The sequence below is a fragment of the Hyperolius riggenbachi genome, chromosome 11 (assembly GCF_040937935.1).
Source record: "Hyperolius riggenbachi isolate aHypRig1 chromosome 11, aHypRig1.pri, whole genome shotgun sequence".
NCBI classification, from domain to species: domain Eukaryota; kingdom Metazoa; phylum Chordata; class Amphibia; order Anura; family Hyperoliidae; genus Hyperolius; species Hyperolius riggenbachi.
Genome location: NC_090656.1, coordinates 84,738,436 through 84,753,889, shown reverse-complemented (window position 1 = coordinate 84,753,889; position 15,454 = coordinate 84,738,436). Strand labels below are relative to the sequence as shown.

Sequence of the window (15,454 nt, the reverse complement as noted above, 5' to 3'; positions counted from 1 at the left end):
TTGGACCTAACATTGTCCGGAGTGGGACAATTGGAGCAGCTGTTGATTTTGGGGTAGCATGAGTAAGTTAGTAGTGCATGCTACAGCAGTAGCGTGCCTACTTTGAAAATGTTATTTGTGCTGCCACACTAAGCTGTGCTGCTTGAGCAGTGTAGCTTAGTGAATCAACCCCTACTGATTTGTATGTGAGCCAGATGTAGCCATAAAAAGAGGCACATCTGGCCCCCAAGCCATAGGTTCCCTACCCCTGGTCTAGCACCATACAACATAAACAGGATACAGATGGGGGCACCAAACTTGGAGAAGGAGTTAGGAGTAATCATCGACAGGAAGTTAAATAATCGTATTCAATGCCAGGCCGCTGCAGCTAACACCAACAGGGGGGTCCGAGGGTTAGGCACCGACAACAAAGGGGGGTAACTAGGGTCAGGCGTGGGTTCTCCGTTTGTGTATGTTTCTTCATGTATGCGTTTTTTGTCCTTCCAACCTAGGTGGGTCATATGGTCAAAAGCTTCTTATGGTCCGAAAAAAATTATATATATATATATATATATATATATATATATATATATATATATATATATATATATATATATATATATATATATATATATATATATATATATATATATATATATAAAAAACACACACAATATACGGCCCTGTCGGATATTGCGGAGACAGGCTTCAGCTGTTGCACCACGTTGAGATTCATCATAACAAATATAATACACAAATATGTTTTCCATGCCTCGCTTATTGCACAGCATTGATTTATAAAGCTACCTGACTGATGCCATCACATTTGGTCAGGCTGTTGATGCTGCGGTTATTGAAACTCATTTACATTTAGAAACATGATCAAAATGTATGGATTACAAATTTGGCTGAATCCTAAAATATCATACTAATCAAGTTATTGTTTCTATAGAAGGAATTACATTCACAGTTCATTGATTATATGGATTGCACAGCTTTGAATAATCATGTTACTAATGATTACAATAACAATTACATCTACATTAATGCAGACATTTCTTGCACATTATTTTCTTTTGTAATACTATCCAGCTACTTTGCTGCAGATGCAGGATATACTTTATAATAATTAATGACATCAATTAGATAATATAATGATTTATGTATACTGGTTTTTGATGCATGAATATTGACTATTAATTATACTATGTATTTTTATTTGCATTTTTTTAACAATGGTGTAATAAACATATTTTTTTATCTTTGCACTAAGCAGGGTTTATCTCTCTAGCATAGTGGACTCCAGGCTACTAATTCCAGGCAAACACATTGGAGGCTTTTATATTGCACACGTTCTCTCTGCATTTATAGTTATGCTATGGATAATGGTGTTCCCTGGTGAAAGCAGAATAGTGTACTACTGAGCTGTAATCTTAAAACAGACCTATACATGCATGGATTCCAGTGTACAAATAGGTACAGGGCACAGACAATGGGTATTCTTACATATGAAAATGCATACTTACAGGAACACTTGATTAACATGTTTTTTTAAACTGGGATGGAAATACCGGTAGCTTGTTTAAGTACTGCTGTATATCTTTCCCAGCTTATCTCTTTAATGTTATCAAATTCTTTCATAATTCACTGAATGAAGGTGATGGGCCCGAGTGATGGACCAATGAATTATGAGGGGAGGGGGGAATCCCTCTACCTACATCTGTTAACCCTATGTGTACTTTATATCTCTATATACCTGATCTGTAAACAGAGCAAGCTGGGTTTTGTCACATAATGGCGGAACACTGCTTTTTTAAAGCTTTTTGTAAATCAGGCCCAGTGTGTACTGAAGAGCTGTTTAAAGTTGCACAGAGTTAATAAGTAGAATATTGACCCCTCCCCATCATCATCATTAGAAAAGTATATGAAGCCTGGCAAAAATGATTTGTGTGTCTGCTAGCATTCTGTCCTGTGAATTAATCACAGACTTTTTTTGCCATGGCACACCTTTCAGATCTGTACCCGGCTGTGCATGGATATGATAAATACAAGTAAGGAATTAAATCTGGAATAAACATTACTGTCTCCATTTAGGATTATCACACATTGCTCAAGCAGAGACAATTTGCTGGAAAAATGTTACAAATTTTCCTAGTTTATTCAATCCAGGTTGTACAAAATGCGCATGCAGAAACTTGGGTGATGTGAATGGCCATAAGGCCTCTGCTGTTGGCACATGGTTGAGATATATGCTTTTTCTGCCATTTTATGCAACCTAGAGTGAATAAATCAGCAAGGTCTACAGCATCTAATGCTACCTGCATAGCTGTGAGAATGCTAGTGGGATCTTATATCAAACTGAGGAGTTGCATTGGTGTTCAAATTGGGGTTACTGAAATTTGGAAACCCTAATTTGCCCATTATCACACTTCAGCACCCAGAAATGTGGACAGGGTCAGCTCACTAATTTGCACTTCACATGAGGCGCAAGTAAGTGAGCTCCCTCTTTCCCTGTCCACTTATCTGGGTGCTGAAGTGTGGACTAAACAAATTAGAAACACAAACAAACAAACAAAAAAAAATACACGTGCCATAATATAAATATTCAAGGATATATTGGCATTAATGTGCCTTACCTCCCCAGTTTTCCACACTGAAGAGATTGTTGAGGTTGTGAGAAACAAATGGTGAAATCTGTTTCAAGTCATGAGTACGAACACGGGTAGCAAGAAGTGACTGGTGAGCATCTCTGAAAGTCGTGTCCATGAGCAGAAGTCCACGGTGATTACGTACAGCTTTGGCAAATCCCTCTGGGCCTTCCCGAAGTAAGATGTCCCTAAATCCAGGAGGAGGTTCACCTAGCACAAATAAAAGTATTAGTCAAAATTGAGTATGATTAGAGTATAAAAAAAATACTGGTAAGTCTGTAAAAAAAGTTCTGGCCTCCATATTCCCAGTGGTGATGAACTCCCTACATACAGAGGGCCTCAAGTTAAACCCATGACATCACCATAGCTCACATAATTTTTCAATCTGCTTAACATTGATTGTAACCTTCTAATCCAGCTACAATCTTGTAAGCAACATTTTATTTTTACTGGCTTTTAGTCTTACCAGATTTTAGAAGGAAACCAAAATGCAGTTTCCCAGTTTGGCTCGTATGCCTCAGCTTCAAAAGAAATGTGTTATTCCAAGTAGTACACCTATGTGAAACATAATATGTAGTTCGTGGGAAATGAAGGCAGTTTTAGAGGGTGCCAGCACCTTAGCAAAGCTATGTTTAAAATGAGTGGTGAGGTTAGTATTACATATGGTGAATACATTTAAATCACAAATGTTAATTTTTATAAGATATGATTAAACTTCATGTCACTAAAGACCATTATATTACAGCTGCATGTAACTAAACAGGGCAACTACTGTGCATTAGACAGAATTGTATGTTCCCAAAATGATTTTGTAGCAAGTTGATACTAGAATTTTTGAGTTTATCATGGCATGGTGCAACATTATAACACTTACTCCTAACATATCTACTCCAGTTGAAGGACTCAATCTTTCAATAAGGGGTCTATTCTTTACACTGCACAAATTACAAAGATTTCAAAAGAATCTGTACTCTAAAATTCTTACAATAAAAAGCATGCCATTCTATTCATTATGTTCTCCTGGGCCCCTCTGTGCTGTTTCTGCCACTTCCTGCTGCAATCCTGGCTTGTAATTGCCATTTGTATGCAGTGTTTACAAACAAAAGACATAGCAAGTGATAGGCTGAGAGGAGCTCAGTGTGTGAGTCATACAGAGTGTGCAGGGGTCCTGGAGAGGGTGTGTATAGCTTCTATCCAATCACAAGCAGCACAGCACATTCCAGCCTGACTGCCTCAGCCCGACAGAGCCGACAAAGGAGAGAAGATTAGATCATATAACAGAGATAACACAGCCACTATGCAACTAGAAAAGGCTGCAGTTAGAGCACATTAGAACAGGTATAGGAACTTACAGGATAGAAGAAATAAGGATGAACATTTTGTTACAGAGTCTCTTTCAGAAAATGTAAACTTTTATTTCTCCTTCACAGCAGAGGCCCAGCAATATTTCAGTTTCCACACTCAGGACCACAGCTGACAATACCTTTCATCCAGAGAACAGAAATTGATTTGACGGACAAAATAATTGATAATGCTTCATGAAGGTGATGAAGGATGACCACGTACTTCTTTACATATCAGGACTGCGCAGATGCGGTTTCTCTCCAGAAGGAGGACGACACCGCTCTAGTATAGGCTCTCAAATTTACTGGAGGTTCTATACCAGACTAATCACAAGTCAGACTTATAGTTTTAACCCAGCTACTCACTGTAGATTTTAAAGCTTTAAGTCCCTTGTGGGCTCCTTGAATCCATACAAGGAATTAATTATCCTTTCTTCGTGTTTTAGTTCTGTCTAAATAATTCAGGACACATCTGTGAACATCTAGTATGATGCCTTCTTTCACTATCAAGTTCACAAACTGAAGGTAAAAAAATCCCGTTAAGTATGAAACTGGGGAACTACTGTTGAAATGAAGCCTGGAGTAAGCTTAAATACAGTTCTATCCTCAGATATGAACATAATTGGCCTAGATTCCCCCTGTATAGCCATAGCAATTGCAATAGGAAAAGAAGTCTTTAAGTGTTAAGCTGTTTAGAGATAAACCCACTAGAGGTTCATACAGATCAGAGGTTAAACCGTTCAGGACAAGTTTTAAATCCCAAGTGAGAACATTTATTCTCTACCACAGCTTTACTCTTGAAAGCTCTAAGAAACCTTCCAATTAAATGAGTCAGAGAGGGCATCAAAAGAAGGCTCCTAAAGCTACCAGTTGGACTTTTAGGGCTGGAACCCACAAGAGCGGTTTTGTGAGCATTTTGGCAGCGCTGCGATACGCTAGCGTTTTGCCAAAACGCTCAGCTAATGCTAATGGATGGGGCAACTTCCACAGGAGCGTTTGCGTTTCCCAAAATCGCAAACGCAGGACATGCAGCATTTTTGGAGCGTTAGCGCTTCAATGTTAAGTATGTAAGCGCTGCGCAATCGCTGTGCAAACGCAATGGCGCGCGTTTTGTGAGCGTTTTCAAAATTCAGAAAGTACCCAGAAGGCTTACAGCTTCCCAGAATGCTATAAGATAAGGTTTCTGTTTCCTGTTGACGGCTTGTGGTACAACGGAAGTGCGACAGAGCTGCAGGCTGTGTGAAAAGTGGCTTCTTCAGGGCAATGTCTCAAAAAAAATGGTTTACAACGGAGGATGTCATCTCCAAAGTGCAGCCACATGAAGTCCTGTACAAGAAAACGAGCAGAGACTACAAAGTGAACCAGCTAGCCAACGAATTATGGAAAAAAATAGCAAAGGAGCTGTATGAGGAGGCTGGATTGACATGGAATATGCTGTCACCCAAACTTCAGGATACAAAAAGTGAGTACCTTTTGTATGTATAAATGATGTCAAGAGTCCCTCTCTCTCTGTCTGTTTGTATATATATATATATATATATATATATATATATATATATATATATATATATATATATATATATATATATATATATATATATATATATATATATATATATATATATATATATATATATATATATATATATATATATATACACACACAAACACACACACACACACACACAATCGATTGATGATGTTACATTGCCTTCTTTTTGGATAGTGTGTGAGGTTGTAATGGAGCAGGTGGAAGTTATTCATGCACAATGATGTCCTATTAATCCTGCACACAATTATGTAGGACACATGCAGCCTTTACAATTGTCACAGCATTTGCAGTGTTATAATGGTTGTCCTGCCCGGTCGATACTGGTAGTGCAATGACACATATGTATGTACAATAGCGCGAAACCTGTCACAAAATAACATATTTTAATACTGTTTTTATATTATTTTACAGTACAACAAGTGAAAACTCGCTGGAAGTCCATAAAGGATAACTTTAGAAGGGAGCTGCTGGAAGAGAAAGTGGAAAGCAAAAGTGGTTCGGGGGCATCCAATAGGACAAAATATAGCTTCACTGCAGAACTAGCATTCTTAAGACCATGTATGGAATTGGACGAGTAAGTGTATAATTATTTTTGACTATTCTTAACATCCATTCACTTTCTGTACAGGCCAACACACACATCTCTCAACACATTTCTTGTTCACACTTGCAATACTTAACAACCTTTGTCCTTCCATAGGACACAAGATAACATGCCGGCTGATCCTGTGGTGACAGTTGATGACGAAGATGCAGAAGAAGACAGGGGAAACACTACTGTATCTTTATTAAGCACCTCAGACACACCAAGTGATGATATGTCTCATAGTAGCAGTGCTACTGTATTGTCTCCTGCGCCTCCTACTACCTCCACTACAAAACCTACAAAACAAATAAGCAGAGGAAGGCGACAAGGTGGAGGCAGATCACAAAGCAGTTTTGAAAGTGGTGTATTAAGTTCTATGCAGGAAGCTGTAGGTGTTTTACATCATGCTAGCTGCGATCACTACAATTTTGCTGTAAGTCTTGTCCCATACATGAAAAAAGTACCAGAGGATAGAATTTTAGATCTCAGACAGGCGATCATAGATCTAGTTAAAAAAGCTATCAAAACTACACCCTCTACCTCTTCTGAACAATCACAGAGCTCTTCTTCATCCTCAACACCCTCACCATCCCCTCCAGTGGCAATTCCACCATATCACAAGCAAGCACCATATGGCACCTTTCCATACCATCACAGCTATTATCCGGCTGAAAATGAGTATGCCTACCAAAATTATCCATATAGGCCCCAAAGCAACATGGGCTATTTCCCCCCTTACCAGGGACAACCAACCAATAATGAGCCAACCCAAGAACCACTGTTATATACAGATATTGCACCAAGAAGGCCTCAACCAACAAGTGACAATACTGGCCCAAAAGCACCATGTTTTATGGATTTGCTATCACGAGATGAAAATTAGTTATGTGTAAGGAGTTTGACACAATCGCTATGTGTTTACAATGTTATTGCTTTGGCCTTCATGGGCGTACATATGACGCCCATGAATTTTTTTTTTTTTGGATGTTAATGTTCTATGATTTATTAATATAACATTGTAATACCAATCAATACTGTATATATGACATCGGGCACAATAATTAGTGTCTTGAAAGCCATGGTTATAAAAAAATAACATATGTTAACGTACATATTGGTACACAAAACAATGTTTGACATGGAAGGACAACTGAAGTGAGGGGGATATGGAGGCTGCCATTTTTATTGTAAACGAATCAATGCCAGTTGCTAATAATCTGCCTGTAACACTATTAACCATAGCCCATAAACACACAAACAGCATATCAGGGGTTGATGACCTTTAATATCAGACTTCAGTACAGTAGCTGCATGGTTGTTTATTGTGTTATTCAGATACTACTGCAGCAGGGCTGCCAGACAACTGGTATTGATTAGAACAAAATAAATATGGCAGCCTCCGTATACCTCTCACGTAACTTCAACTTTATTACTGTTGCAATGTTAAACAGATATCTTTCTTTCTATTATGCATGAACAATCGATATGAAGAACAATTACTACTTTATGCAAGCATGCAAGTAAGCATGCATGTTATACTTCCTGTAAGGCCACAAACTGCTGGTTTGTTTACAACTTTTCTTGTACAGTTGTTACAGTAAACTGAACTCCTGTTTTAGTGATTGTGTTAGTTGACATGACATTAAAAAGAAGAATAACATATTGGCCTGTTTTATTTTTTGAGTGTATTTCCAGCTAAATTATACGATATATTGATGACATATATTGAGTAACCATTGTCAAGTGTGTTTATTCCATTAGTTACATTATGTCATTTCTCACATGGTGACAGTTTCACTGCTGGTAGGTGATGTTCCTAATCCTTTTTTGTTTGCACAGTGCAAAGAAAATTAAACAGCTATTGCCCACAATACAGCAAGGTTGACATACAGTAAACTTCACAAAGTAGCTACTTTTCTTGCTTCTTGAGGGAGGGGTTTCACCACAATATCAGCCACAATATCAGCCATACAGCTCCCCCTGATAGTCTGTTTGATAAAAGGAATATATTTCACATGTAAAGGGAGGTATCAGCTACTGATTGGGATAAAGTACTATTCTTGGTCTGTGTTTCTCTTTAAATCTTGGCCAAACCTGACATCATTTGAAACACCTAATGAAATAGCAAAACGCTTTGCTACAATCGCTAATCGCAAACGCTGACAAAACGCTCATCATTTTGCAAAAAACGCTCCAAAAAACGCCGGAAAACGCTTCAGTTATCGCTGGTAAAACGCACATACCAAACGCTAGCGCTTGCGATTAGCGATTGCGTTGTGCAGTGGGTTCCAGGCCTGAAAGTGTTGAGCTTAAGTCCCTTAATCAGGGCCTCTATAAATTACAAAACATTTGAGATACATTTTTTTTTTTACAATATTTTACTTGTTTTTAGTGATGCTATAAAATGTTCTCTACACTCACAGAGATCAATGGATACTGGCTTTCTGGAAAGAAACTGGGTTGCGATTACTTTCTCGGTTAAAGAGAAACTCCAACCTAGAATTGAACTTTATCCCAATCAGTAGCTGATACCACCTTTTACATGAAAAATATAATGCTTTTCACAAACAGACCATCAGGGGGCACTGTATGACTGATTTTGTGCTGAAACCCCTCCCACAAGAAGCTCTGAGTACCGCGGTACTCTGGGCAAACTGCCACAATGTAACAAGGTTCACAGACAGGAATTAGCTGTTTACAGCTGTCTCTAACAGCCAAAACAGCTAGGAGCAGCTACATAACCTGCCCACAGTAAAAATGTCACCATGTAATAAATGTCAGAATGTAAATCGGGGAGAGGAAAGATTTTACAATGAGCAAACACCGACTAAATCATTTATACATAATTATGGTAAAAAATGAAGCACTTTTTTTACTACATTATTTTCACTGGAGTTCCTCTAAGCTCCGTACACACACTAAATCAGACTAGACTGAGACATCCGATAATGACTGCATATGCTGAGAATCCAACTTCTGTATAGCAGCCCTCAACCCCTCTAGGCCAACGATCTGCATGGGAGATCACTTTAGCCGATTGATGGCTGAGCGCATTGTTCTCCCCAATTACCCGGCTTGCTGCATGACGTCACTCCCGCACCACTGCGCCCACTCTGCATAGGAATTGAACACATTGCGAGCCTGCAGGTTAGCGATCCGCCAGTACAGTTTCAGCCCTGCAATGTTGGCCTAGGAATCAGGTGACAATCCCTGCAGGCGTCATACCCCGTACATGTGTAGGAGGCTCAAGTCCCTTGTTCAACAATGTATCTTTTGCCTCTTGAGGTTACCTGGGGTTCAGGGAGAACAAATTAAGACTGGCATTCTTGTGTGATGCAAATGAGTTTACTGATGTCAGACCCTATCTTTTGCAAATCTAATTAGGTCATCTGAGGATTTAAAAACCATTCTCCTGTCTCTGGATCTGACAGGTCAATGGTCTTTAGGCACCGTACACATGCTTGACCTGCACTGTTAAAAAACATGCGAACCCTGACTATAAGGGAGGAACAACATCAGACCTCGTTTTTGCAGAAGTGCAAAAACAAGGACACAGAAGTGTGTAAGCAGCCAAGCAGCCACATGTAAGTAGCTATAATCATTTCAGCCCGCGGGTTGTTTTCATCTTATGGACGAGAGGAATTTTCACATTTCAGTGCTCCTCTCATTCACTCCCCAATAACTTTATCACGTGTGGTAAAAATAGTGAAAAAAACTATTAAAATTGTTGGGGTGTGGGAGGTTAGCAGAAGGTGCACCTGTACAATCAGGTCCTCCGCTGTTTAGGGCCTCACCTCCACGTCCGACATACTGCCAACAGCTCCAGCACAAAGTCACTGCTGCTCCACTCCAGGAATGCTGGGCCCATGTGTCCTCATCTGAAATGGCCACTAGAATACGCATAGGAAGTGGGGTAGAACGTCCGGTTTTGATAGCCATAAAGGATAAGGAGTAACAGAGGCGCCAGATTGGTGTAAAAAGTTTAAAAAGCGCTTAAAAGGAGGGGGGTTGGTGGTTACCGCCCTCAGGTAGAGAATGACCAGCCAATGAGTCATATATAAATAAACATTGAAATTTATTTTAAAATCTCCAGGCAAGCAACGCGTTTCACGGGTCCAAAGCCCGCTTCATCAGGCAATCAATTTGGAGATAAACTGAAGAGACAAAAAAGAGAAACGACAAAAAGATCCATAAACATTCAAAACGAAAGATGCTTTTTTTTAAAAAACAATACACGGAAAAGAATATAGCAATAGGCGCCAGATTCTGTCCAATTCAGACCAATTTGTGATCAAAAGATAAGCACAAGCAAAATGAATGCAGCAATAGGCTGCCTTTCAGAAGACAAATGGCATATAGTGTATTGTGCAGGACGATATGTCATAACTAGATGGTCAATTGTGAGGGTAGATCCAGATTCTACCCCACTGCGTCTAAAGGTAACTTCATTGAAACCTTTTACACATTAGTACTGAACGATTTACAAAAACTCAACCTGACTACTGATACTTCAAATCTTAATAAATCAGAACAACATGCCCTTCAGACTCTGAGACGTAATCATGATATTATCTTAAAACCTGCTGATAAGGGAGGTGGCATAGTCATCCTGAACAAATTGGATTATATAGCTGAAGCCAACAGACTACTGGACAATCCCCTACATTATGTCAAATTAACTATAGACCCTACCATGGAGTTTAACAACACCCTGAAACAGTTCATTAATACAGCATTTTCAAATGGCATTATCACCAAGAACGAACGCAATTTTATCATCAATCACCATCCCAAAACACCTTTTTTCGATTACCTTCCAAAAATACACAAATCCCTAACAAACCCCCCCGGCAGACCTATCATCTCAGGCATGGAGTCTATCACTAGCAATCTGTCCAAATTTGTTGACAAACATTTACAACCGTTAGTGCAAACATTACCGTCATACTTAAAGGATTCCCAACATCTGATAGAGCTTCTGAAACCTATACACTGGCATGCAGACTACTGCTGGCTCACCTGTGATGTATCATCTCTGTACACCAACATCCCTCACCCGTTCGTCCTCAATTCACTTCAGTGTTTTCTTTCCAGTTACCCGGACATGCCCATCACACAACAGCATTTCATTAACACATGCGCGGAATTCATCTTACAGCATAACGTCTTCTCCTTTATGGATAATTTTTACCATCAATCCACAGGCACAGCCATGGGTAGCTCCTTCGCCCCTTCATATGCCAATCTCTCCATGGGCTACCTCGAACTACTAAAACTTCACAATTCACACCCTTTTTCTGACAATATAATCTTTTATAAAAGATATATTGATGATCTTATTTTTATCTGGAAAGGTGATCACACAGACATTCCCATATTCCTTTCTTATTTAAACGATAACCCGGCAGGCCTCTCCTTCACATCTCAACATCATCCGAGCTCAATTGAATTTCTTGACCTTGTCCTATACTCCACGAATAACTCCATTAAGACTAAAACCCATTTTAAAAAGGTAGATGCCAACAACTTCATACATTTCGACAGCTTTCATCACAGACCCTGGACTACCAATACCCCATACTGCCAATACAAACGAATATACCGTAATTGCACGGATCTTCCCGACTACCATGCACAATCACAAACTAACTAAAAAATTCCTAGAACGTGGTTACCCAAAAAAACTTATCAAGGATGCTAAATACAAAGCCACCAAGACCCCCACTACCACTCCCCTCACTATCACCTCCACCATTAATTGCAATACCACAACAGCACCCTTTCCTAGATTCATCACTGGTTACAGTAGTCAACATGGTGAAATTCGTACTATTCTCAAAAACAGATGGGAAATACTGGCCCAGGACCCTTACCTCAAAACATCACTGCCCAAATGCCCATTACTCACTTTTAAAAGGGCCCCGAATTTACGGGGACTACTAGCCCCCAGTAGATTCAAACATACACAAACAAACACAACATACACAATCACCTCAGCCAATTCGGGTTCTCATCCCTGTTTTCATTTACGTTGTACAGCTTGCCGCTTTGTCGTAACCACTCAGACCTTCAAGTCTAATATTCTTGATAAGGAATTTACCAATAAACATCATATTGACTGTACCTCCAGGAACGTCATCTATGTCATATCGTGCCCCTGCAACCTGCAATATGTGGGTCGCACCACCCAATTAGCCCGTAGCCGGATAGGACAACATAAGAGGAATATATTAAAACACTACCCTCTACACAGCATCTCCAAACACTTCAGTACACACCACAATGGTGATCCCCGGTCACTCACTATCACCTTAATAGACGCCATCCATTCACCCCACAATACTTTTGAGGTCCTGAAGAACAGAGAGATGTATTGGATACAGGCCCTCAGGACGTTGGCCCCTGAGGGCCTCAATGAGGTTTTAGAAAAACTTTTAACCACCCCTTTTAAATTGATCAATCCTTCGCAGATCAGTCCTCTCTTTTAACGTTCCCCTTAATTAATGTTTATATATATTTATATATGTTTATATTCTATTGTAATCCCTTTTTTTTTACTCAGTGCATGTTCAACAACGGTTTCATTGTTCTTCACGGTTTTTATTGAATCTAACAACCAGGCCTAGGTGTCAAGGTCTTACGGCAATCAACCGTAATGTAAACCTATTGTTCATGAAGATCTAATGTTCCATGTTGTCTCTCACTCTCCTCTTTTAAAATATGTTTTTTAATTAACTATTCTCTTTTCCCCTCCCCATGTATACCTCTCATTATGATGCGTCCTTCCTTCTCTGTTTTACTTTTTCTCTCCAAAAATTCCCCCCCCCCTTTGTTCTTCCACCCCTGCCCCCCTCCCCTCCCACTCTACTTCTCCCACCTAACTAATTTAATTTAATCAAACACAACAACATTATTCTTTATACAGCCTCTTTCAGATAAGCTGCCTTAATATAACTGGCCACTAGATGGCTATAGAGTTGTTTTCATGCGAACATATTTACATTCAAGTTCATAATTTGTAAGCGTGACATATATAAAATACATTCCTAGACAATTTCCCCATTAAACCGCTTTATATCAGTTACATTCTATTACACATTATGATTAATCCACACGATCGTACATTGGCCTTGTCCAATATGGCAGCGCTATCCTCAAAACACGGAGTGCGCATGCCCTTGCCCTTAGCAGCGTATGACGCGTCCATGACGTCACCATCCTCCCGTGTCAATCGATAATACCGGAAGCAGCTACGCGCTGCTCTCTTCCGGATTAGATACGTACCCACGCTCATATCCATAGCATTTAAAACCACAAGGGGAGACAGCGTCCCCTCACAGTAGGCGCTTTTCCTTCAACTGACAGTCCTGGTGAGTACCAGTCAACTTATACAGCGCTTATTTCCACAGCACTTTATGCACCAGGCTCTTTAGATCATTACCCCCCACGGGCATTTTTTAACCAGCCTTAAGACTAATGTACTTTGTAAGACTACTCAATGTTTACGCAATCTGACGAATTATGGTTACTGAATTTTATATGCATGTTTTATATAAGTGTTTTCTCCTCAGCTTTACAAACATTCACAATTGACCATCTAGTTATGACATATCGTCCTGCACAATACACTATATGCCATTTGTCTTCTGAAAGGCAGCCTATTGCTGCATTCATTTTGCTTGTGCTTATCTTTTGATCACAAATTGGTCTGAATTGGACAGAATCTGGCGCCTATTGCTATATTCTTTTCCGTGTATTGTTTTTAAAAAAAAGCATCTTTCGTTTTGAATGTTTATGGATCTTTTTGTCGTTTCTCTTTTTTGTCTCTTCAGTTTATCTCCAAATTGATTGCCTGATGAAGCGGGCTTTGGACCCGTGAAACGCGTTGCTTGCCTGGAGATTTTAAAATAAATTTCAATGTTTATTTATATATGACTCATTGGCTGGTCATTCTCTACCTGAGGGCGGTAACCACCAACCCCCCTCCTTTTAAGCGGTTTTTAAACTTTTTACACCAATCTGGCGCCTCTGTTACTCCTTATCCTTTATTGATCTAGTCCACCCTTGGTGGAGGGGTGCATCCCCGCTTTTTCCTGTCTACAGAGAGCGACTTCTTAGACCTGAGTGGGGTCAGGTTATAATTCTCCCCACCTGCACCATCAGTGGTTGCCTTAGTGGTAACCCAGACTTGTGAGTATATCTCCTATTGTTGCTTTACTTTCTTCCATTTACCAGAACTTACTACACTATATTGGGCTCTCGGTTTTCTCCTCTACATTTTTTCAGGTTTTGATAGCCAGTGTGTTCTGTGCTTTCCGTTCCCCATTGGTTTCTATATCCTGATGGTGCAGTCAGGCTCCGGTCCGGGTGCGTGGGCCGGGTTGAACCGGACCCGAAAAATAGCGCATGTTGGAAAAGTGTCCGGAGTCCGGATCCGATCCGGCTCCGTTCTGTACGGAACGTACGCATGTGAACGTCCGCATAGACTTTGCATTGCTATGCGTACGTTCCGTTTGTACAGTATACGGTCCGGATCCGATCAGGCGGATCCGGACAGTGAACGCTAATGTGAACCAGGCCTTAAGGATTCTATACTAATCCTTCATTAAAGAAAGTAATTGCATTTTATTTTGACAACTGCAGTAAAAAGATAGCAAATACAGAAACAGAACAGTACACTTACTAAGTGGAACTGGAGGTATGGCAGGATCAATCGCTGATGGCTTAGCATTAACAGGAATGGGTGTAGTTGGACCATTCACCATCACATGACCTAAAAACAAAAAGTTTGGTTTAGACATTTTAAAGTGATTTTGACAATCATATATAGCTACACATTACATTTACCAATTACTAGACAAAGTCACCCAGAAATTAGAAAATGGTCAGGTCATTGATTCTATATGATGAATCTGCAGAACAGTTACATTAATAACCAATAATGAGGACATGCCTCGTGTTTGTTTTTCCTATGAGCACATAAAGAACGTCTTTGCATCTGGCTTCCTCAGTGCATGCAAGAATGACATTTTCCCAAAACATTTGTCCTAGTTCCAGAGATTATTTACTATCCTGACTTGAAAATGTAATAAGGGATAGGATTGGTTGCCATGGGCAACAGGAGCAAAAAAAAAAAAAAAAAAAAAAAAAAAGAGAAAAAAGCTGAGAAGCTGGGTAGAAAAAGCAAAATAATTTTTACAAAAACCCTGTACATTTAAAAGCATCACACATTTATATTGGCACAACATACTGCCAAAAGTAGAATATAGGTAATATTACAGAAATTTTACTATCAGCTGTTATCGATAGCAGAATATCAGAGATGTTGCCAACATACTAATATCGG

The 15,454-nt window shown here is 39.6% G+C and overlaps 2 protein-coding genes across 13 annotated transcripts in view; one reads left to right on the top strand and one right to left on the bottom strand.

Annotated features, from left to right (window-relative positions):
- PC (pyruvate carboxylase) overlaps positions 1–15,454 on the bottom strand; it is a 1,086,793-nt gene that overhangs the window by 79,612 nt on the left and 991,727 nt on the right. For all 6 annotated transcript variants that reach the window (XM_068259507.1, XM_068259508.1, XM_068259509.1 and 3 more), the window contains 2 exons: positions 14,792–14,881; positions 2,616–2,837 (listed from right to left, as the gene is read on the bottom strand). In XM_068259507.1, coding sequence (XP_068115608.1) covers positions 2,616–2,837; positions 14,792–14,881 — 312 coding nt within the window. The remainder of the gene's footprint in view (positions 1–2,615; positions 2,838–14,791; positions 14,882–15,454) is intronic.
- LRFN4 (leucine rich repeat and fibronectin type III domain containing 4) overlaps positions 1–15,454 on the top strand; it is a 225,934-nt gene that overhangs the window by 153,147 nt on the left and 57,333 nt on the right. The gene's annotated exons all lie outside the window — the stretch shown is intronic.